General features: G+C 37.7%; 1 protein-coding gene across 2 annotated transcripts in view; it reads right to left on the reverse strand.

Annotated features, from left to right (window-relative positions):
* Window positions 1-13,335: 13,335 nt before the first annotated feature.
* The window catches only part of Dpyd (dihydropyrimidine dehydrogenase), a 709,900-nt gene continuing 697,357 nt past the window's right edge, over window positions 13,336-25,878 (reverse strand). For both annotated transcript variants that reach the window (XM_070007768.1, XM_070007767.1), the window contains 2 exons: window positions 18,372-18,512; window positions 13,336-14,954 (listed from right to left, as the gene is read on the reverse strand). In XM_070007768.1, coding sequence (XP_069863869.1) covers window positions 14,784-14,954; window positions 18,372-18,512 — 312 coding nt within the window. In that variant the 3' untranslated portion in view covers window positions 13,336-14,783. The remainder of the gene's footprint in view (window positions 14,955-18,371; window positions 18,513-25,878) is intronic.

The raw sequence follows: 25,878 nt of genomic DNA on the forward strand, positions 1-25,878 counted from the left end.
TACATTCAAAGAAGCAAGTGTGTAGCCTTACTTTTAAAATTATTTTATTTATTTATTTATTTCTTGGGCTCTGTCCCTGAGCTCCTTTTGCTCAAAGCTAGCACTCTACCACTTGAGCCACAGTGCCACTCTGGCTTTTTCTGTGATTCATTGGAGATAAGAGTCTCACAGACTTTCTTGTCTGGGCTGGCTTCTAGCTGTGATCAGCAGATCTCAGCCTAATGAGTAGCTAGGATTAGAGGTGTGAGCCACTGGAGATTAGCTAGCCCTACTTTTTGCCATCTAACAAAAGTCAATTAAAATGGATCAAATACTTAAATGTAAATGTTAAAAAATACAAACACCTCAGAAGAAAATATAGGTGTAAAAGTTGTAGCCTTACATTGTCTGAATATGAACAGACTTAAAAACCTTTTACTCTTCAAAGGACACTACCAAGAAGACTGTTAAAAGACAATTCACAGAATGGGAAACATTTTTTTTTTTGGGGTCCGGTAGTGGGGCCTGAACTCTGGGCCTGGGCGCTGCCCCTCAGCTCTTCAGCTCAAGGCTAGCACTCTACCACTTGAGCCACAGCGCCACCTCCAGCTTTTTTTCTTTTTTGCTTATGTGGTGCTGAGGAATCGAACCCAGGGCCTCAGTCATGCAAGGCAAGCACTCTACCACTGAGCCATCTTCCCAGCCCCAGAATGGGAAACATTTTTGTAAATCAGATATCTGATAATGAAATTTCATCTAGATTACCTAGAATTTTACAACTGAGTAATATTGTAACAAGTAACCCAATTAAAATCAAGCACAGAATATGAATAAACATTTGTATAAAGCAGATAAATAAAAATTGCCCATTTGTACATGAAAAGAGGCTCACAATCACAAAATAAAAATCAAGACAATGAGATTCCACTTCACAGAAGTAGATGGCTATAACCCAAAAAGGCTAGCTAGCCACAAGTGTTGGCAAAAGATGGAAAAATTAGAGCTCTCATGTATGGTCTGTGGGGGTAGAAAATGACCTAGTTGCTTTGGAAAGCAGTCTGATACTTCCTTAAAAGGTTAAACATGGAGTTACCATAGCTACCACATGATCAGCAAGGCTACAGCATTACAGGTAAACACTCAATAGAAATAACAACATGACAACCACAAAACATAAATAGTCATAGCAGCTTTATTCATAATAATCAAAAAGTGAAAAAAACCCTCATGTACATCCTTATGATGAATGAGTAAAGAAAATGCATTACTACACATAATGGAATATTGTCCATCTATGAAAGGAAATGATGTGGGGACAGATACTGGGGCATAGATAAACTTTGAAAGTGCCAAGCCAAAGGAAGACTAAGACCACACATCCTGTGATTTTTATTTCTGTGAAAGGTCTAGAATAGGCAAGTCTAGAGAGACAAGAAGTAGATTAGTGTTTGCCTGGAATTGGAGTGGAGAAAAATAGTGACTGCTAACAGGACTGGGTTTCTTTTTGGTATGATAAAAATTGACTATATGATAGTTGCCTAACTGTGAATGTATTAAAATCTACTGAATTGTACACTTTGAATGGCTCTTATGCGAATTCTCTCTCAATGAAGCTGTTATAAAAAGCAATTTATGGTGTTCCCAGTCTACTATTGCAGGGTCTAACATCTGGCTCTGGGAGTACAAAGATGAAGGCGACAATCATTGGCAACCTTGAACTCCAAATGGCAGATGCATCACAAGTAAAGTTACTACCACGAAGGAAAGATTAATTCTGATAGTTGGGGATCTCCTCAGAGAAAAGACGCCAGCAATTTGAGGCAGTTTTTGAAGGGGGAAAAAATAGTCCAAGTCCAAGAGAATGAAGTACAGCAAAGAAAAAGGAAATGACACCTGTTAATGCATGGGGAGTGTTTTATAAATTAGAATTTGGTATAAAATTCTGCTATGCAGCTCTCAACTCTATGAGATCAGTTCCTTCTGTTCTCCACTTGAGAGACACAGGAAGTGAGGCAGAGAAAAGTAAAATAACCAGCCCAGAGGTGACAGCTAATTGATGGAGAAGCTAGGATTCAATTCTGGGGGTAAATCTGCTTCCAGACTCTGAGCTATCAGTCAGGCCTCTTTCTTGGAAAATGGGCAAAGCAGTGTGCCAAACAAGTCATCCAAAATCTTCAACGTCAGACAAGATACATGAGGTCATGTCTCAGCCAGCTTGAGCTGCTATAACAAAATGCCATAGCGTGAGTGGTTACCAGAGAAATTTATATCTCACAGCTGTGAAGGCTGGCAGTCCAACAGCAAGATGTCTAAAGGATTTCTGGTGCATAGGAAAAGTTGGATTTTTGGCTCACAAAGGCTGACTTCCTGCTGTGTCCTCACACGGTAGAAGGGATAAATTAGTCCTCTAAGGCCTTTTTCATGAGTATTAACCCATTAGAATTTATTCGAAGCCCTGTGACTTTTGCCAAAAGTCACACCTCCTTAACACCATCCTCCTGGGGGGCAAGTTTTCTATATAGAAATTTTGAATGGACACAAATATTCAGGTTTTAGCAGAAGGTATCTCCCAAACTCTGAAATTTCTTTGTCACCCATTCATTATAACATTGCTTGGTTCATAAGTTAATAAACTTCCTCTCCAAAGCAAATACATTCTTCACTGTATATAAAGATTAAGAACACTTCACTTCTTATTTGTTTCAGCATGAAACTTATAGTCTAAATTTTATTAACTGCTCAATTACACAGTCTGTTCAGGGACCAGGCAGATTCAGAATTTCCTATTTGTTATTTGTTATAAATGCTTTCCTATTTGCATTCTATCTAATAAAGTTGCATCCTAATCAAGAACCTGACTGTGTTGGGCCCTAGTTACTCACACCAGGAATCCTAGCTACTCAGGAGATGTAAGGATTGAGGTTCAAAGCCTGCCAGGAAAGAAAAGTCTTCAAGACTTAAAAAACAGTGTATTCTATTTAAGTAGTTGTATGAAGAGGTTAAAATTCAACATGTCAGTTTATGAGTATGGTGCATCTTGATCAATGTCACCCTTATCTCCAATTAACCACCCAAAAGCTAGAGGTGGACTTGTGGCTCTAGTGTTATTGTACCAGCCTTAAGTGAAAAAAGCTGAGACAACACCCAGGCTCTGAGTTCAAGCCTCACTAATGGCATGCTTGCACGCACGCATGCACACACACACACACACACACACACACACACACACACACACATACACACACACACACGGAGAGAAGAATTAGGTTCTGAAATCATAGCATTTTAATTTTCTCTGTCTTAATGACTAATGACAAGGGGGAAAAAAAGACTCAGTGTGGCCTAATTCTGGTTTGTCAGTTCTACTCTTTGTTATTTATCCAATAAATATACTACATTTATATATGAAAAGACATACATATGAATTTTTACCAGAATGATTTTTAATAATAAAATAGCTGACAAAGTATTTGCTTCCATAATAACATAGATAAAAATTGTAACATACTCTTCCCAGGCTAGAATATTATACAAAACAGGAAGTGAACAAAACATAGATCCATGCATTCAATCAAACAGAAACAGACCATGTGTTTTTCTTTGTCTGAAGTTCAAAATAGGCACTATTAACATAGTATGAGAGGCAGTTTTTTCCTTCCTTCCTTCCTTCCTTCCTTCCTTCCTTCCTTCCTTCCTTCCTTCCTTCCTTCCTTCCTTCCTTCCTTCCCTTTCCTTTCCTTTTCTTTTCTCTGAATCTGTTAAATATTACTAAAATAAATGTATAGAAATAAATAGCATGTAAGACAAAAACTATATGACTTTAAAAAAAATTTGACTGTATTTTTTTTCTGTGTCTCATCTCCCATGTCTGTGTACTCTGCTGGTTTTGGTAACAACATGGATTTTTAATTCTAAGATCATGAAAGTAGCAACATTAGGCATTTTCGTTATATCTTAAATCCAAGATTCTTGAAACACAGATGCAGAGCAGATCTTAAAATTAATCTCTTTTAATCTCCTGATAAATACCTGTGACTGGGCGGTGAGAACAGAAGTAGATAAGGGAACATGGATTTTGCAGTCAGCATTGACAGGAACTGGCTAATGAGAGAAGTGAATTGGAGCAGATTAAGTCTTTTGGTCCATCCATCAAACATTCAGCCAAACTTCTTATTAGCAAGGACACAGATGAAAAGATGGGAGTTATATTAGCCTTTTTTTTTCCATCGCTGTGACAAATATCTGAGAAATAGTTTAAAATATTTGTTTTGGCTGAGGTTTTGAGGTTTCATTCCATGGTTCCGTTGGATCTGAGGTGAAACAGCACCAGAGTGGTGTAAATGTTGTAGATGGAGCTGCTCACTTTATGGCAGCAGGGAGCAGAGAGCGTCCTTAAGAGGTTTGGACAGGATATATTCTTTAAAGACATGCCCTCCCCTAACTTACTTCCTACAACTGGACTCAGTACCTTCAATATCCAGTCACTCTCCATAGCTCTGTCAGCTAGAACCGTGCCTTCACCACATGAGACTCTGAAGACACTTTGAATTCAAACCATAAAAGAAGAGCACAGAAATATCTTGGTCCCTGCAGGGCATCTGAACTTTCTATTGCTGCTAGAGCAGATTATCACAAATGAAGTGATAGAATGTGATATAAATATTATCTCACAGTTGTGGAGGTCAGAATCTAAGATGGGCTAAAATCCACATCTATAGAAGACGATATTTTTCCCCAGTAGATCTTGGAAAACACTTTTTTTTTTTTTTTTTTGCTTTTTCTGCATTTTCCAGTTTCTAGAGGCTGCTCATTTTCTCTGGTATGTGAATCACTTCTATTTTCCCAAACCAGAATTAGCCAGTTGAGTCTATCTCGTGCCTCATCACTTTGACTCTCTTCTTTCACACTTACAAAAACATTGGTGATTATACTCAGGCCATCTAGATAATACAGGAAAATCTCCCTATTTGTTAAGGTCAGCAGTCTGGCAACCTTAATTCAGTCTGCAAACTTAATTCCCTCTTGATGTAGCAATATATGTCCAGGTTCCAGGGAGAGACACAGTGGATAACATTGGGGAAGGCATTGTTCTGTGCACCATACAGAATAAAAATGAAATGAACTTTGAACTTCAGGTATCACGGGTGAAACATGAAAGCAATGCTACACAAAGCAGAACAGAGAGATGAAGGGACACTGAGTTCTCTTCAGGACATGGAAACTCTGGATTCCTGTGAGCAAACCTCAGTGGATTTTACCCCATTGGCTTTATACAATATAATTCTTTCATTTACATAAACCAAGTTGGAGTTGGGTTTTCTGTGACTTGAAATCAAGCAGCTTGATTTCAAGGCAGGAAAGAAAAGGAAAGATTCAGGGGCTGGGAAGGTGGCTCAGTGGTAGAGTGCTTGCCTTGCATGCATGAGGCCCTGGATTCGATTCCTCAGCACCACATAAACAGAAAAAGCCGGAAGTGGCACTGTGGCTCAAGTAGTAAAGCGCTAGCCTTGAGCTGAAGAGCTGAGGGACAGTGCTCCAGCCCAGAATTCAAGCCCCACAACCGACAAAAAGAAAGAAAGAAAGAAAGATTCAGGAGGAGGAAGAGAAGTAAGAGTTCATTGCAAATCTAATTGTATATCCTGAATGACTGGAAGGAAGGAGAGAGAGTTTATACATGTAGAATGGAGAAACAATACAAAATCAGGAACAGAGATCACTGTAGGAATTCAAATGAAAACTCTAAGCACATCCAAGAAGTACTGTGATAGAGATTGGGTATCTAGGAAAGTGGGGACCATGGACGAGATGTTTTACCATATCTAAACTTTTCCCTTTGGTCTTTAATATCTAGGTGCTTTAATTTATCATGATCTTGTTTTAATGATCCTTGGACTTCTCTATTACCATCTCGAGCAAAGGGGAACATGAACACACCTCATTTGTATATTTAGGAAAGTTTCAGAGGTTTTATTTGAAGGAGTTAGCTAAGTTCTATATTGTAATAGAAGTAGGCATGGCCATCACCCCAAATACTTCAGAGTATGATATAAACTAACATTCCTAGTCTCTAAAGGGAGAATGAACTGTTATTGCTATTTTCCTCGAGTCTCCAATATGCTGGTGGCTATGGTTTGGATTTAAAGGTCCTCCACAAACTAAGCATACTAAGAGCTTAGTCACCAGTCTGTGGCTCTATTGCCAGATGACAGACCCTTTAAGATGAAGTACTTAATTGGGGGAAGTTAGGTCATTGGAGGTGTGCCCTTGAATGGTATATTGGGTCCCTCACCTCTTCTGTCTCTTTCCCTTTCTCAGCTGCCCTGAGGTAAACACATGTTATCTACTATGTGCTCTTGCCATGATTCATGAGGTAAACATACATCATCTACTGTGTGCTTTCACCAGGATTCATGAGTCAAGAAGCCAGGCAGGTGTTAAAATAAATCTTTCCTTCATTAAAATAGTTTTTTATTCTGTGTATTTGGCCACAGCAATAAATATTAAATAAATAAATACATCTTTCCTTGATTAAGATAGTTTATCCTGTGTATTTGGCCACAGTAATAGATAGCCAATTAACACAGCAGTTGAAGGCTCATCCGATCATTCCATTCTACAATAAGAAGCAGGATGTGGGCACCCAAATGATTGGCAAACAAAAATAGAGTATACAAACTTTCAGGATTTGTTTCCTATGGATAGGACCCAAATCTCCAAAGCTACTCTTCTCATGGAAGTTGCTGTTTATTTTATTTTATTTTTTGTTGGTCATGGGACTTGAACTCTGGGCTTGGGCTCAGCTCTTCAGCTCAAGGTGAGCGCTCTACCGCTTGAGCCACAGCGCCACTTCCGGTTGTCTAGTGGTTTATTGGAGATAAGAGTCTCCTGGACTTTCCTGCCCAGGCTGGCTTTGAACCACAATCTTCAGATCTCAGCCTCCTGAGTAGCTAGGATTACAGGTGTGAGCCACCGGTGCCTGGATGTTTTATTTTATTTTTAAATTATTAAATAGTTGTACTAAGGAGTTTCCATTTAACCAAACAGTTTATGAGCGTAATATATCTCCATCAGTTTGCTATTTTAAAATAAAGGAAATATACTTGGACTAGTATATTAGCTCAAGCGTGTAAACCTAGCTACTTGGAAAGAAGCATTGTGATTTGAGGAGAGGCCAGGCAGTGTTACGTAAAACTATGAGGGAAGCATTATGACTGGTACAGTAGCCCCCACCTGTCATCCTAGTGGAAAAAGTGAGCACAGACAAGATCCAAATCCAGGCAGCAGGAGCATAAAGCAAGACTCTATCCCTAAAAGAGTCAACGCAGAGTGGCTCAAGTGGTAGAGCTCTTGCTTAGCAAGCATGAGTTCAAACCCAGTATAACCAAAAATAAAATAAATAAAAGGTTTAAAATAAAATAAATGGACATAAGTTTCCTGCCTAAAGACAAAGGGAAAGCTTAAATATTAATAGGCATGGATATTTCTGTAGGTATACTCATGTGTATGTGTATATGTATGTATGTATGTATGTATGTATGTGTCTATATATGTATATTAGGTGCTTCATCTTTGACCTGACACCTGGTTTCAAATGAAATAGATTCCATAGATATTAAACAACAATATTAAATAGCAAGTAGATCATATTCTGAATACCCATAAAGGAAAATTACTGGAAAGAAAAGAGGTCTTGACTTCTATGTTGATTAATGTAAATCTTGGAAACCCACCAGCAGTGTGTGTAGAAACTTGAGCTTAGCAATGGTAGTACAATAATACAGACTGAGCTATAGAAATACAGGAGCACATAAAAGACTCTTTGGAGCATGCAGAACACACCATAAGGGGAAATGCAAGGTAAATTGTGGAGATAAATAACTGTACAGATTCATAAATCGACATGACTCTCTACTATAGACTATTTACCAGTCACAAAATGGCTTGGAGACTTTTATGGCAAAGCAGTTTATAGTGCATATTAGAAGAATGGTAAATAGGAATTCAAAGAGAGATAATACCAGTGTGTATAAACACTCTAGATCAGTTATGAAAGGCTATCACACTCAAAGGGACAGTCAGCCATACACATTTCCAACGAGACTATCCAATTTAAAGATGTCATTTGTAATTTTTAAAATTTAAGGAGAGACTTCATGTTGTGTCATATGAGGTACTGTATTAATTAATAAAAGGAAAGATGCTATAGACTACACAAACCTCCCAGAACCATTAAGGATCTCATCCAAATTTTCACTTGGCAGGCTGCTTGCTGAATTCTGTGCATCTGTGGGCTTGAGGTGAATGTTGTGGCTTGGGGTAGATAAACGTGTATCTAATAGCTTTCCTGGTAATTGGATTAATTTCATAGGATAGAACTAGACCAGAACCTGCCAGATAATAAACTCATTTCTAAGGACAGTACCTTTTTAGCAATATTATTATATGATTCTCCAGGCCATTTATAGGTAACCCAAGACCATGCAGAAGTGAATAACCTACCTCCAAATATCTATATTACAGAAGAACATATAATAATCAGAAAAAATATGTGATAAGAAGGGTATAGCTTAAGAAGCATGTCTCTAGAGCTTCATTTCAAATACATTCTAATCACAAATACTCATTACTATAAGTCACTTAATCTACTTTGTCTTCTCCCCAACAACAAAGATAAATAACAAGCTTATCTGGGTATGGTGTTGAATGCCTGTAATCCTAGACTCAGGAGTTGGAGAGAGTAGGGCATGAGTCAGAAGTAGCCAATGTGGGTTACACACTGAATTTGAATCCAGGCTGGATTCAAAAGCTGTCTCTAAAACTTAAGGAAAAACAACAACTAGTTTGTGGAATTAAGAATGTAAGATAAGATCATTTTATATTTATCTTACATGTTTAATATCATCACATTAAATATATAAGTATATTTAATTACATTTTAACTTCTTAATAGTGTGTGTATGTGTGTGTATGTATGCGTAATGTTTTATTACTAGGATCTTTAATTTTTGTTAGAATTGGTAATATTCTGTTTTTTAAAAAACCTAGATCTTAACCGTGTAGAGTTTCCTTTTTTCCAGATTTCTATGACTGTTGTTACCATAGGAAACTCACTTTTATGACTATCTGATTTTGATTTTATGATATAAACATATCATAAAATCACAATGCCAATAAGAAAGTACTACAAGATGTATGTTTCTAGTGTTTCATATAGGATGTTTATAAGTATAAAATGAGTAATTGAATACTTACCCAATGAGTAATTTAGCCTGTATTATATCCCTTTATCCTATAATGACCTCATGAGTTAAAAATTATTTAAAACCAGCCAGGCTCTGGTGGCTCACACCTGTAATCCTAGCTACTCAGAAGTCTGAGATCTGGGATTGATGTTCGAAGCCAGCCCATGTGGAAAAGTTCCGATGAGATTCTTACCTCCAATAAACTACTTTAAAAAGCTGGAGGTAGAGCTGTGGCTCAAGTGGTAGAGTGCCCAGGGTCAGTATCCAGACCCTGAATTCAAGCCCCAGGACCAGAAAAAAAATTATTTAAAACCAGTTTTAGTGATCAAGAAGTAGAGGTTTGAGTGTCTCAGGTCTCAAGCAATTAAGTGACATCAGGGCATTAGACTGCAAATTCTCTACCTTTCCCCCCCCTTACGTTGGTTAGAGCCTAGGGGTGTATGATATCACATGGAGTGGTAGTAGGGGTCTATAGGGGTCTACTTGCTTCCTGAAAGGGACTTGATTTTTATTTCAAGTTGTTGACACATAGAGGAACTTGAGAGATTTTGATGGCTGAGGGATACGATGAAGCAGTTATGCTAGCAAGGAGTCTAGAAGAGTCCTTGAATGAGATGGAGTAGAATGGTCTAGAAGAGCCTTTCCAGACCTCCTCATATTTTTGTGCTTTCTCTCTTATTTGTACTACCCGAGCTGTCCTTTTCTCATAGTCCAGTTGGGAAATTCTTTTTTTTTACATAATATTTTATTGTAAAGATAAAGTACAGGGGTTACAGTTGTCTAAGTAAGGTAATGGGTACATTTCTGTTGAACAGTGTTACCTCCCTCCCCCCCACGACCCTCCCCTCCAACTTTGGCTCCATGTCCACACTCAAAGGATCTAAGACACTGTAAGACAGTGCTACTGACTTGTAGTCTCCTGGTGATTTTCATTTTTCATCTTCCTGAGTCTCTCGTCAAGCCACAGATGTAAAACAAAGTTCTGTTTTTGTCAAATGTCATGGATGAGAAAAGTGGCAACAACAACAACAAAGGGAAATATGCATAAGGAACAAGTGAGGGTAACATCACAGATCTACATGGCTTAAATTCAGGCCCTGGACCTTCACAGTTACACAGATTCAAGGAAAGAGTTGGACATTGTGTTCTCTTTCTCAGGAAAGAAGGCTGGCTGCTCTCATGTTTTTGCTCTGGGTTCTACAAAGGAAATGTGTGTCTGATGGGAAGAGTCTTGTAGAGGACCCAGGCATTTGAACTGGGGTCTCAGGATCTTCCCAGAGGCCTGTGATTCTTTCCCACAACAAAATATTCTGATCAATGGAGATGTTGTTATACACGGTGATGACTCCATGTAGCTCTGGCAAATTTCTTTCTTTCAAGATAACTGGGCTTCAGAAATGAACCCACAGACCTATAGCCATCTAATCTTTGATGAGGGAGCCCCCCCCCCCAAAATAGAATGGAAGAAAGACAGCCTCTTCAGCAAATGGTGCTGGCAAAATTGGTTAAACACCTGTAGAAAACTAAAGCTAGATCCTTATATATCACCCTGTACTAGAATCAACTCCAAATGGATCAAACACCTCAAAGTAAAAAAGCAGAAATATTACGGGAAGGAATAGGAGAAACTTTAGGGTTACTTGGCACAGGCTGAAATTTTCTTAATAGAGACCCAGAAATCAAAGAAAGTTGGACAATTGGGATGGCATGAAACTGCAGAGCTTCTGCATGGCAAAGGACATAGCTAGCAAGATTAATAGAAAGCCCACAGATTGGGAGAAGATCTTACAACAAATAAGGGCCTTGTATCTAAAATATACTTAGAATTCAAAAAATTAAATCCCCCAACAACAAATCCTCAAAGAAACAACTGCCTGATAATAAGTGGGCTAAAAAAGAGAGATTTCTCTGAAGAGGAAATAAGAATGGCCAATAGATACATGAAGAAATGCTCAACTTCTCTGGCCATAAAAGAAATACAAGTCAAGACAACATTGAGATTCTACCTCACCCCAGTTAGAATGGCTATAATGAAGAACTCTAATAACAACAGATGCTGGAGGGGATATGGACAGAAGGGAACCCTACTGCATTGTTGGTGGGAGTGTAAACTTGTTCAGCCACTTTGGAAAGTAGTATGGAGGTTCCTCAAAAGACTTCACATAGAGCTCCCCTATGACCCAGCAATCCCACTTTTGGGCATTTACTTGAATGATCACAGGCAAGACCATACTAAAGCTACCAGCACAAACTGTTTATCACAGCATTACTCACCATAGCTAAGATATGGAACCAACCCGGATGCCCTCAGTAGATGAATGGAACAAGAAAATGTGATATACATATTCATATATATTATAAATATATAATGTGAATCCTATGCTTCCATCAGAAAGAATGACATTGCACCATTTGTTAGAAAATGGAAAGACCTGGAAAAAATCATATTAAGTGAAATAAGCCAGACCCTAAGAAATAGAGGTTCTATGGCTTCCCTTATTTGCAATAATTAGTATACATCTAGGATAATCTCATCAGATGAGCAGAAACGTTCAAAAGCGATGGGTTTATGACCATATCAGATGATGCTGAATGAAATGAACCCTAAGATATGGACACAAGGGGTCTTTTCTTTTGTGATTGTTTTTAATGTACTATGTGATTTTTTTGTTTCTTTTGTATGTTCCTTCCCCTATGGCAAATCCTCTGTTGTCACTGTATTTGATTTTGGTACTCTGCATCTGGTATATACATTTATCTAAGTTGGGGATGGAAAGGGGAATAACAAAATGCTGACAAGGACACAGGATGACCCATTGCAACAATGATACTCACAAGACACTATGTTGGAAATGAACTTAACTTCTGGGGGGGGGGGGAGTGGGGGAGGTGGGGAGGGAAGGGATGGTAGGAGAAAAACAAAGGAGGGGGTAACAATGCATGACAAGAAATATACTCATTGCCTTACTCATGTAACTGTAACCCCCCATACAGTGTCTTTACAATAAAATAAAATAAAGATAACTGGGCTTTTTGATGTATGCTATCAACTCCAAAAGAAAAGATTTGGTACCATGACAATAATTCAGAGAGTCATTTCCTAGTCACCACTATTATCACACAATTACCTAAGGAGTACTAATGTTTTTTTAATTTTTATTTTATTGTAAAGATGCTGTACAGAGGGGTTACAGTTACATGAATACTATTAAATTTACATATGCTCCTGGATTAAGCATCATACCTTCTCATTTCTCTGTACTCAGAGCACCACTGAAAGAAGGCTAGCGTTTTCTTGGTGAAAGATGAATTTTAGAAGAGAAGATTAGAAATCAGTGAAGAAAGTAAGTAAGAGGGTCAGGAAGTTAGATTTTGAACTAACATATCTAAATAGCTACATCTATAATCTATCTATCTATCTATCTATCTATCTATCTATCTATCTATCTATCTATCTATCTATCTATATGTAGCAGTTATAGATATATACAGAATATATAATAAATGGCCATAATTCATTGTATAACTAATGACAAATTGCCCCACCACAAAATCTAAATGGATCTCATTGTTGCAATGGGTCCACCTGTATCCCTATTTAAACGATTTGTTTTTTTCCCTTCCTCTCCACAAATTATACCAACATCAAATACAGTGAAAGCAGGGGTTATACTGTGGGGGAGGGACATACAAAGCAACAAAGAAATTATCTTATAAATATGTTAGAAACAATGGCATGAAAGAAAAAAAAACATTTGAATACATAGCTTAGGGTTCATTTCCCCAACATCAACTTATCTGACCTTTTCTGCTTGACTCAGACATATACAACTTTGGTGGGGAGGGGAGGGGGGAGAGGAGGATTGGGGGGGAAGGATGGGAGGAGGATTGGGTGGGGGGGTGGGGGAAGGATGGGAAGGGATGGGAAGGGGGAACAAAGGAGAAGGCTACAATGCTTGATAAGAAATGTACTCATTATCTTGCCCACATAATTGTAACCCCTCTGTACAGTATTTTCACAATAAAAAAAGAAGAAAACCCTTAAAAAAATCTAAATGATGATACAAGTTGCATTCTTGAAAAAGAAAACAAAAGACCATGCTTAAAATGCTTTATAAAATTTTATTTGATAAGTATTATTCAATCCTATAAATTCCATAGTCAGTAAGCATTTCTCAATCACACATATATCAAAGGAATATGACACAAATTGTCACTTCTTGATTTGCTGCTTAGATTTCTTTTAAAATGTACCACAAAGAAGAAATAAATGAACTTATATGAGAAGCTATTTACTGATTACAAGAACAGAGCAGTAGAAAAATACTGAAATATTATTCAATTTCAGAAAATAGAAATTTCTTTTATTCATTTGCTACTTTTTTTCTTTTTTTTTTTTTCTTTTTGGTCATGGGCTTGAACTCAGGGCTTGGGCACTGTCCCTGAGCTTTTTCATTCAAAGCTAGTGCTCTACCACTCTGAGCAACAGCGCCACTTTTGATTTTCTTGTGGTTAACTGGAGATAAGAGTCTCATGGACTTTCCTGTCCAGGCTGTCTTGGAATTATGATTCATAGATCTCAGTGTTCTCAGTAGCTAAGATTACAGGTATAAGCCACTGGTGTCTGGCTTATTCCATTACCTTTGAAATTAAGCCCAAATAATAAAACAGAGTAGCCATATTTGTTTTACATATTGCATGTACATTACCAATACTATAGTTTTCATTGCTGAATAACCACACATGTGACTCAGTGCTTTGCAATTTGGGTTTTGTTCAAACATTAATTGCTATAATCATGAAGGTTACTATTAAAAGCAGACACAGCAGAACGGTGCACAACAAAGAAACGGCATTAACCGGATCTCCCCCATAACATCTAATTTCACTATGAAAACACATTCAATATTTAAAGAAGGGTTTCATGGGCTCCACTGGCGAGCAGTGGGGACACCTGTGACACGCAAGTGGGGTGATTATCCAGCATCCAAAATAAGCTATGTTAGCCAAGAGGGCCTCAGAAAATTCTAGGATTCCCTCTTTTTCTCTGCCATGATTCCTAACTATTTATTTTCTTCGTTTGACCATTATGGTGCAAATTATATTTTCTTAGAAACAGCATAAAATCTCAGGTAATTTTTAATTTAAAAAAAAGCACCAATTTCCTGGGAAACATTTTCTCGTATGTTAACGTATACTTTGTTCCAAAATACTGAATTTCTCATACAATTAGAAATCATAGATGGAGCACAGCGTAGGGCAATTTGGAAATTGTCACACTAATTGCCATAAAAAAAAAAGCTGATTTTTCAGAACAGACAACTGACAGCGAACATCCAATTAACTGCCACCCAGTAACTAGCAGCAGAGATGTTCAGAAAAGAATCATTCTATCCTATGACCATTAATTGGTTACTGGCGGTAGATTAAAAAAATACTTTAGAAATTTATTAGCAATTATAGACATTTTAATCTGGAGAGAATTACACAGAATAGCCACGCTTTTTTTAAAAGATGAAGATATGTCTGTGCACCTCGTAGGCGCTGTCTTGCGAAGTCGCTCTAACACACCGGCTTCACAGCTAAGGGCAAGCCTCTCTTTGGCTCATAAGGGGTTGTCCTGGAAACCATTTTGATGCAGTCGATCACAGGGCAGACACTGAGACAGAGAGTACAGCCTGTGCAGGTGTCAGTAACGGTGGGCAGGTGTGTTTCCGGGTCAAACTGTATGGCCTGCAAACAGAAACAAAGAATACAGATGGCTATGTCCACCACGGCTGCCACATCCTCAGTTTACCATCATTAGTGATCTCCATTGCATTGGAGCTGCATTCTAAAACACATGTCCATCCAGCATCATGGTGCAACTGTAGCAACAGCTGGACCCACCGAGGAGAAAAGAAGAGAGATGGAGTGACCGGAAGTTAGAAACATATTTTGTAAAAAAATAAAAATAAATCCTTTGAGGTACTTTCTTTTATTGTGTGAGGAACTATTTCCTACCACACTAAGTGTCCAGCTTCCTTTGTCTGAGCAGAACAGGGCTCTGGCCAGTTCTAACTGGACAAGAAGTCTCCTGCCTGGGGCTGACAAGGTGGTTTCACATTTCTTCTTCCTCCTCCTCCTCTTCCTCCCCCTGTCCTTCCTCCTTTTCCTCCTCCTCCAGCTCCTCACACCCTGGAAAGGCTTGACTGTCAGGTGGGGTAATAAACTAAACTGGTTTACATTTTAAATAACATGTGTAGAAGAAAACAGTAGAAAAAGAAGGAAGAATAAAACAAACAGCTAGCATAATAGTAAGTTTGAACGTTGAGGAGTTCCAAGTTAATTTTAAGCATTGCCCAATCACAAAAGGGAGAAAGCATCAAGTAGAAATCCATCCCAGCCCTGACCCCCTCAGCCAGAGAACTTCCTTCCCTCCATCCCTCGTTTGGCTCCCTCCTTTCTTCTTTCTTTCTTCCAACCCAGAACAAATCTCAACAAGTTAAAACAAGTCCTTTGTAATACCTAATGCAACATAAATGCTGCAAATAGAGTTCACATACACACACACACACACACACACACACACACACACACACACACACACAAACGATGAAAAGAAAGCTACTTTTAGTAATAGATACAATTATTTTACATATAGTTTTGGTAAAAACATTAGTTGAACTCATGGCTACTGAAACTTCAGATAATGTAGAATCAAAAAATTCCTAATTGAAGTGACAGGAAACCTTTTATTTTTTTTCCCTTACTTTTATGGACTTAAAAGTGAAATGGTCTTTTCACAATAAATCCAGGTAAGTTGCCTAAATGCATGAAAGGTTACTTTTAAAGGAAATAATTCTATAATAGCTGATCAGGCACTGTAACTATTATAAACCATAAGAAAATCTCCACATAAATTGTTGCTCTGCTTTTTAAAAAAGTTCAAATTAGGTTTATATGAATAGAAACAATTTTCTTTTCTTCTGTATTTTTTTATACACAGTAATCCAATGAAGGAATTTGTAAGTGCTAAAAATCAGGCTTAAAAACCTTATACTTAAAAAAGTTGCAACTTTACAAACTTACCTTCAGTTGAGAATTTCAATTTTGATTACTTTTTAATCTTTTGAGACAAAAGAGCTAGAGAAGTACTTTCTAAATCTTTTCTAATCCATGCTTGTGAGTTTTTCACTTATTAAAGTGACCCTTATTACTAACATATACCAAGGCTAGAGTTACAAGGTAGGAGCTGTAAGTTCTGAGACTGGAGATATTAAAACTTGGATGCTAGGAAACTACAGGACTGCCTGATTTATCTTTGACCAGTTAGCCAGAAGAAAGAGGCAATCAAAGTGAAAATGGTATGACTGATGTTTTGAAAATAATTGGTAAAGATGCTTTTCACCCAGAATCAATTAGGTAAAAAAATTGAGGTAGAACTAATGTCAACTTAAGGAGAGATTTTTTCTTTTAGAAATTAAATATATCTGTCAAAAATAGGCAAACTTTCTTTATGAGCAACATGGGACCTACCCCTCAGTTGAATAAGGTGAATGAACTTCACTTTTTTTTTAAAAGATGAGGCATTTTATTATGTATTTAGAATATCCCACTGATCATTTCTTAAAAGGATCTTACTTTTTAAATACTCCTTTATAGCTTAAACATTTTCATAGAAATAATATCCTATAGGTTTTTAGAGCAATTTTAATAGGCAAGTCTTGCTTTTTAGCAAGTCTTAAAATGTGCTTTCTTCAAACTCCTTATCTTGAAAAAAAATCAAAAAACAAAAAACTTTCAGAGTGGGCAATGATGTGTGCTGGTGGTTCAGGCTTGAAATCCTAGCTACTTAGGAGGCAGAGATCTAGAACTGTGGTTCAAAATCATCTAGGGTAAGAAAGTCCATGAAAATCTCATCATCAATTTAACAGAAAAATAGAAGTGAAGCTATGACTCATGTGAGAGTTCTAGCCTTGAACACACAAAAGTTCAGGGACAGTGCCCAGGCCCTGAGTTCAATCTCTAAGACTGTTAAAGGCTTCACTATTATCCTTTATGCATTTGGAAACTCTGTTAGTTGAAGGTCAAAAATAAGAGTTCATAATTACATAGGAAGAAAATGAAGAAGCAAATTAAAAGTGATATTACGAGAGAAGTTCCTAAGATGTATTTCTGAGAGCATAGCCCATGCAGAAGGACTCAAATCCCTGTTTTGTTTTTGTTTTGTTTTGTTTTTTTCATTTCTTTACCCTATGGCAAACCCAATGAAGAAACTACCTAGAAATCACTTCCTGTGGCAAAAATACATCTCATGGGTTTTTCCAGATACAAACGAATTCTGGGGCCAACCTTCCTAAGTAGTTGGTGAGAAAGTGCAAACAATCAATACTGAATGGAGGACAATTCTCTCTAGGCCCAAGCAATCAACTCCATTCAGGGGGAGGGCAATACTCCCTCAGTAGTAAAGTCTAATGCTTTCCTAATGTCTGCAATTTGGTGCCAATTTCTCTTTGCAGTTGGATTTCTCCCTCCAATTTTATGGGTGATGGAATGATATTAAAATAATAAAGCAAATGAAAGGGTGGCATATTATATATGACCTCTTCCTATAAAAAATTACTTTGTGTTAAGAGTGAGAAGTCAGAAAGATACATCTGTGTAGAAGTCAAATAGATGGCATAGATGGTTTTAGCTATGCTGAAAGCAATCCTTCTGGTTATGCTGAGAGATACCCACAATCCTGTTTCTTCCCAACCATGTAGCCATGGTCTCTCCTCCATTAGTAGCCAGTCTTTAGTTTGGACTTCTTTCTAGGCATCATCTACTTGGGTTCTATCTCATCCATGTGCTTGAAACTATGGGATGGCAACTTGCTACCTTCCAAAAATCTACCAAGTCATGATTCCTCATTTCCCTAACATCAGTCCATGCTCATTACCATGAACCCCTGCCAGATGCTCTGAATCCCAGAAAGCTGCATTTTAAAATGGCCCACATACTTGAGCTTGGGCCACTTAGTTCAGATCCATTTTGCTTTCCTTGTTGGTGTACTATTTCTCTGTCTTTCTCTAACTGCTTTGAATTTGTACTTCGGAGCCATAGGAGATGATGTTTCTTGTCCCCCAAACCAGAAGGAGTGTGCTTTAATTCCAGCAAGTTTCTTACCTGGTAACCTGAGTCATTACAGGTCATAAAGCATTTACCACAGTTGATACATGTGTCTTCGTCAATCATGGCTACAACCTGCTCCAGGGTGCTCAAATCACCAAATGCTCCCATGTACTTCAAAGCCTTCCCAATGACATCCTGAAAGACACCATGGAAAGGATTCAGAGGGCTTGCTTTACCACATCGGTTCTGTGTTCATATGAGGACTTATGATCGTAACTAGGATGGCTAGGATGAGGGGGAACAGGAATGTTAAACATTCATATTTACATTAGGAGTCTTGATTTTCATTGTGAGACATGCTTTGATAACACACCCACTTGTTATGTCTTAAGAATACATTTCATTATCTAAGCATTCTGATTTATGTTAAGTGAATCCACTAGTTAATCAGATCTGATGCTCTTTTACTACCCTTCCTCTCTCCCTCCCTCCCACCCTCCCTTCCTCTTTCCCTTCTTTCTTTTTCTTTCTCTCTCTCCCCTTCCCTCCTTCCTTCCTTCCTCCTTTCTTTCTTTCTTTCTTTCTTTCTTTCTTTCTTTCTTTCTTTCTTTCTTTCTTTCTTTCTTTCTTTCTTTCTTTTTCTCTTTTTCTTTCTCCCTCCTTCCCTTCCTCCTTCCTTCTCTCTTTCTTTCTTTCTTGCTTGCTTGCTTGCTTCCTTCCTTCCTTCCTTCCTTCCTTCCTCCCTCACTCCCTCACTCCCCCTTTCTGTGTGTCTCTGTGTCTCTCTCTTTCTATTTTTTCTCTCTTTCTCTCTTTCTCTCTCTCTTTCTTTCTGGTGCCAGTACTAGAGCTTGAAATGGGGAGCTTGGGAACGCTCCCTCAGTTTTTTGTACAAAGCTAGCTAACATTTGAGCTACAGCTCTACTTCTGGCTTTTTGGAGGTTTGCAGGAGATAAGCATCTCATGGACTTTCCTGTCTAGGATATCTTTGAACTCAGATCTTCAGGTGTTTAGATCTCAGCCTTCTGAATAGTTAGGATTACATGTGTGAGCTGCCTATATACTACTTGCTCTTTTACTTTAAGAACTAGAATTTTCTTCTGTCACCAATGAAGATTTTTCCTGTACTTACACATTGCTTTGCTCTTCATATTAATTGAAAGTGTGTTTAATATGTGGCAGAAAGAGGATGTTTCATCAACAGTAAGAAACACTTTGTTTCGTGAAACAAAACGGAAGAATGTAACAATGTTTGTCAAATTAGTATGCTGTCAAGATTCTCTCCTTTTGTTTTTCACTTTTAAAATGAGAATCTTTTGTTTCAGTTCAAGGTCCATGTTAAAGAAGGGTTGACTATTCTTAAAGCCATCTTTCCATATTCTCTTTGGTATTTTATTTTTGAGACTACTTTTTATGCCCTTGAATGTCCTTTTAAAAATGTTTTCTACGTTAGCACTAAATGACAATACGCTTTCAAACAGAGACAAAGTTTACATTATTTATGCAGTTCATTTGTGTAGTCAAAAACTTATGATGAATGGATCAAGAAAATGTGGTATATACATACATACATACACACATATACACACACATACACACACAATGGAATTCTATGCTTCCATCAGAAAGAATGGCACTGCCTCATTTGTTAGGAAATAGAAAGACTTGGAAAAATTATATTAAGTGAAGTAAGCCAGGCTCAAAGAAATATAGGTCCCATGGTTTCCCTCATTTGCAATAATTAGTATACATCTGGGATAATTTTATCAGATAAGCAGGAAAGCTCAAAAGCTATGTATATATGACCATATAAGATGATGCTAAGTGAAATGAACCCCAAGATATGAACACAAGAGGTCTTTGTTGTTGTTGATTTTAATATACTATGTGATTTTTTTGTTTCCTTTGTATGTTCTTCTCCCTATGGTATGTCCCCTGTTGTCATGGTACTTGATTTTGGTACCCTGCATCTGGTATATACATTTATCTAATTTGGAAAGGGAAAGGGGAATAACAAAATGCTGAAACAAGAACACAAGATGAACCATTGCAACAAGGATACACACAGGACAGTATATTGGAAATGAACTTTACAACTTGCGGGGGGGGGGAAAGGGGTGGAGTGCGGGAGGTGAGGGAGGGAAGGGATAGTGGGAGAATTATAAGGGAGGGTGTAACAATGCTTGATGAGTAATGTACTCATTGCCTTACTGTATCCCCTCTGTACAGCATCTTTACAATTAAAAAAAAGATGGAAATTTCTAGGCCTGGCTTTTCTACTTTCTTTTCAGTGTGCTGACATTATAATTTCAACAATCCTCTGTCTGTAGGTGGATACTTTACTTGATGGCTACATCTGTATCTCCATTCTGAATTGCTCTCACAAAAGTTCATGGTCAGCATCTCTCAGCTGCATGACAAACTTTGTCACTTGGAATTAGAACCACAATTTTGTCACTCACTGAACTGATCACAAACACCAAACTGGATCTTCCCTGGAAATTTTTAATATTGTGAATAATATTACCTTAGGATGTTTCCCAATCATGGAGACATATAATTCAGAATTATGTTTTACTGTAATTTCTTCCTACTCCAATAACTCACTTGTTATCTTCCAAGTCCTTAATCTGCAGTATCTTTTGAATCCTCTTTCTATATGTACCACGATATTTAAACATTATTTTTTGTCTTCCAATCACATTTTTCAGTTCAATGGATGTGTCAAAGATACTTCAAATGTCACTATTTCATGGTTTTCCCCAAACCTTCCTTTTCCTTTTCTAACCAAATGTCAACATGTGAATACTCATTTCTCTTTCTTTGTTATACCTCTTTCCCTTCCTTTTCTCATTTCCCTTTCCCCTCTCCCTCCCTCCCTCCCTCCCTTCCTTTCCTTTCCTTCCTTCCTCCTTCTTTCCTTTCCCTCTCCTCCTCCTCCTTCCTTCTCTCCCTCCATCATTTCTTCCCCTACTTTCTGCTGATGGTTTATGATTTTTTAAACCAATTTTCTGGCACTAATGACAACAGCTAATATTTGAGTTTTTAACTATATTTCAGGACAGTGCTATCATTTTAAAACATTTTCACATTTAAGTTTCATATATGTTGTGAATGACTATGGTCCGAGATTAAAAAAAAATTACATCATGGACTCAGACCAGTGCTTATGAACATCAAATATACAATCACAGGGCCACAAGCACTCTGCTATGGTACCTCTTTTGTTAATCCTCATTCAGTAAAATTTGGTCCAGGTTATATAGCATTATATATATAATTAACATATATTATTATATATTAATATTATATATAATATATTATTATTTAAATCTAGCTCCCTTTTTGTAGTTTTTCTGTGAGATAATTTCATCGTCTGTACCACTTGGTGTATCTTGTTCTTGCAGATCAACGAAAATGTAGTGCGTACTCAACTGTTTGTTAAATAAGGGTATCTTCTGCACATGTATCTATGGACTAAGCATATACTGTAATAGTAAACACAGGTAGGATAGTATTTACTCTGCTGAATATGAGCCTTGTACATAAGACAGTCAAAGAATCTGGATTTTTTGATACCTTTAATAATGTTTTAAGATATTAAATTCATAAGGTTAGTATCTAAGTAGAAAGGGCTACATGTGATAGAAATATTTTTTCAATAAATAGTAAGTAAGTTGTTTTATAATACTGAAACAATATGAAGACCAAAATCCCAGTTAGATATTCTTCAAAAGATGTTTAATCAGTTAATTCCCTAGACAGTCATCAAAGCTTAGAGAGCTCTTGAATATCTCCCAATATATATGCTGAAGAGACTTAATGAAAAGCAAGTCTACACTCAGTGTACATTAAATAGGACTTTTATTCTCTGTAGCTGATTTGCTGTTGTCCTCTTTTTAAAAAAAATAATCATTATTTAATATGAAAAAAAGAAAAAAAAACAAGATCACTGCAGTCCTTAGGAGCTGTCCACAAAGAGTGTTGAAAGTTCATTCCACATTCATTATATATATATGTATATATTACATATATACATATATATATACATATATATTTCAGTAAGAAAATTACATTTGTTTTTCTAAATTTGGAAGAGAGTAAAAATAAGGATAATTATTCTAAATCATTTTGGGAAAGAATATCAAGGAAAATGAATCCTCATTCCTAGTGGCTGAAAATGTGGATATTTATATAAAACCCCAATCCAGCAGGTACACTGTCAGCTCATGAATACCCTTGGGTACATGTTCCAGAATTTGGAGTTTGCGGAAAGATGCGTATAATCATTGTGCACATATGGCTCCTTGTATCCCTCCTGGGCACACATCTGCAGAGGTTAGGGACCTGACACTTATTATTCCATGCAGAGTCTGCATGTACAAAGGTTGAGCAGCCTGCTGTAGCCAGCCCTGATTAGGAGAATTGTTTATGTGTAGGTATGTGTGTGTGTGGGGGGCTGGGGGGGTGGGTGTGTATGTGAGAAAGTGGTGCTGAGTCCTTTAAATTATAGATGATACATTTGATTTTAATGTAAATATTCATGAATTGGCATTATGGAGATCTACAGAATGGCAAGATCACCTCTTTATCAATTAATTATTGTTAAGGATAAACACAAGCATTTTGAAAAGGTAGATCAGTCAATATTTCTGTTTGATATAAAGTTTAGGGCCAAAGAGCGAGGAACGAGAGAGACTTGATCTCCGATGCTTCTTATTTTCTCCTTGTGATTATATACATTTTATTAGTTTTTGACCTATTTTTATAGTTGATTGAAGTATTTTCACATGGTGATTATTATCTGGCATACTAGCTGTTCATTTCAGTGTGAGGTTTTCACATTTGATCAGCATATTTTCTAACATTTGCTACAGACATGCATCCTTCATAGGTCAGGATGAAGGGCACCAATGTGGAACCTAAATGGTGCACTATTTTAATTACCTGGATGTTGTCGTCTAATTACTTAACTATTTCCTTACAAATGCAACTACCAGTGTCATTTGTGCCAGTCCTTGGACTTGAACCTCAGGGCCTGGGCACTGTCCCTGAGCTTTATTTTTCTCAAAGCTAGTACTCTACCCCTTGAGTTTCCCTTCTGACTTTCTGGTGATTCACTGGAGATAAAGAGTCTCACAGACTTTCCAGGCCTGCCTGGCTTTGAACCTTGATCCTCAGATCTTATCCTCCTGAGTAGCTAGGATTACAGGTATGAGTCACCAGGCCCCTTGGTAACATGTTCTTATATTTTAATATAAGAACATAATATCATTTCCTTGCTTAATAAGCCTATCAACATAGGAAATGGATACACTGAATTTATGCTGATTCTAAATAATTACTTCCTTTATTAATGCTTCAAAGTCAGAAGTTTAATGATCTCTCTCTAGAATTTCACTGGGATTATAGTCTGTCTTTCTGCTCTTTTTCCAAGACCTTTATAAAGCACTCCTACATTCAAGTTTTCCTTTCTAAAGGATCTGGAGCAATGTTTATTTTTCATCAAAGAAGTACAACAGTCTCATACAAAAAAGGAAATTTCAAAAATATAGCATGCAACCTGCTACTGATAGCTACTAGATCCTCTGAGTTAAGAGGCAGAAAGAGGGTATGTACACTTAGAACAGTAGCTACTAGCCAGGCGCCTGTGGTTCATACCTGTAATCTTAGGCCCTCAGGAGGCTGAAATCTAAGGATCACCGTTTGAAGCCAACCTGGGCAGGAAAGTCCATGAGACTCATCTCTAACTAACCACCAGAAATCCAGAAGTGGAGCTATGGCTCAAGTGGTAGAGCACTAGCCTTAAGCAGAGGACCTCAGGACAGTATCCAGGTGCTGAGTTCAAGCCCCATGACCAACAACAACAATGAAAAAGAAAAAAAAAGGAAGGAAGAAAGAAAGAAAGAAAGAAAGAAAGAAAGAAAGAAAGAAAGAAAGAAAGAAAGAGAAAGAAAGAAAGGAAGGAAGGAAGGAAGGAAGGAAGGAAGGAAGGAAGGAAGGAAGAGAGGGAAAACTAAAAGGAAAAGTAGTTGCTGCATTTGAACTCAATAGAAGTGTGCTGACTGAGGGCCCTGTTGGGTGTGTGATAAACTGTGATTCAGGAAACAAAGACATAGAGTGGCCCTAAGGGAGAGAGAAGCAATCACACACCAAGACACCAAGAGACACAAGGCAGAGGGGTGAGGGGAGGAGTGGAGAAGCACGCTAGTGAGAGACAGATGGGTGAGGCTGTGGAGAAGGCTGGCTCACTGTGGGTCTCTATGGCCCTGGACCTAGTGTCCTCTGTAAGGGATGACCACACTTTAACAAAGCACGTTCTTACAGGATATTTAGTGGCACGAAGTGTGTTTTTAGGCTATCATTACCTAATTTATGTTGTTCACTTTCACATGTTTGCCTGATCCTTTTTGTTCTAAGTAGTGGGTGTAAATTTGCTTTTATTTTTTGCGTTTTTTTGTTTTTGTTTTTGTCAGTTGTGAGGCTTGAACTCTGGGCTTGGATGCTGTCCCTGCACTCTTCAGCTGAAGGCAAGCATTCTACTGCTTGAGCCACAGGGGCAGTTGGAGACAAGAGTCTCACAGACTTTCCTGCCTGGCCTGGCTTTGAACCATGATCCTCAGATCTCAGCCTCCTGAGTAGCTAGGATTACAGGTGTGAGTCACTGGCACCCGGCTAAATTTGCTTTTTAAAAGAAAAAAAGAGACACCTCTTTATAGACCAGAATGTATTTCTATTGTCCTAATGTTTTCTCCAAACTCATGTCTCTTGAAACTCTAGCGCTTCTAACCTGTTAGTCTAATAGTCTCCATTCTTATAGCTCACACGCTCCTTTCCTTCACAGGACCTGGCAGGCACCTTTCCCAGAATGACAAAGACTAGACCAATTTGGTACAGACAGTAAATAACCTGCCTTCTTCCCTTGTACCTTGAGATGAGTCTCCACTGGGTCAGTTACAAACAGAAAAGGTAATAGGACCCCCTTAAAGTGACCTTCAGGCTGGCCAGCTACAAGCCCCTTATCTGCTACTTGGGCAACTGCCATAAATTCTAGCCCACCATGATGAAGCCCCTGGCCCTCATGTCCCTTTCCTTAGCTTAACCATCTCTAATTCCACCAGGGCAGTCTCTATCCTTCAGGTTCCATTAGCCACCTTTCCCTCTACCACACACAACTTTTAGAAGGAGCCTGAAATAAGATAATGCAGCAAGTCCTCTTTCTTTTGCAAGATGACATTTTCAGCCAGTCAATTTGATGATTTTTTCAGAGTGGGAATTTCCCATGAATGCTGCAGATGCTTACAGGGTTCCTCTATGTATCCTAAACCATCCAACTATTAACATATATCCTGTAAGACAATGCATAACACATTCTCTATCTCTTATACCATATACCATATTCTATAGAATACAACTAGACCTTTTTAGTCTATAAAATGTAACAATTAACATGTATCCTATAACATTGAACACATATTATATTCTCTATATCCTATGGCATATAACGTATGGTACAAAATATAACTGCTCCTATTTATTCTATAACATATTCACGTGTATT

Source organism: Dipodomys merriami, unplaced genomic scaffold, assembly GCF_024711535.1.
Source record: "Dipodomys merriami isolate MVZ:Mamm:240054 unplaced genomic scaffold, mDipMer1.0.p SCAF_7, whole genome shotgun sequence".
NCBI classification, from domain to species: domain Eukaryota; kingdom Metazoa; phylum Chordata; class Mammalia; order Rodentia; family Heteromyidae; genus Dipodomys; species Dipodomys merriami.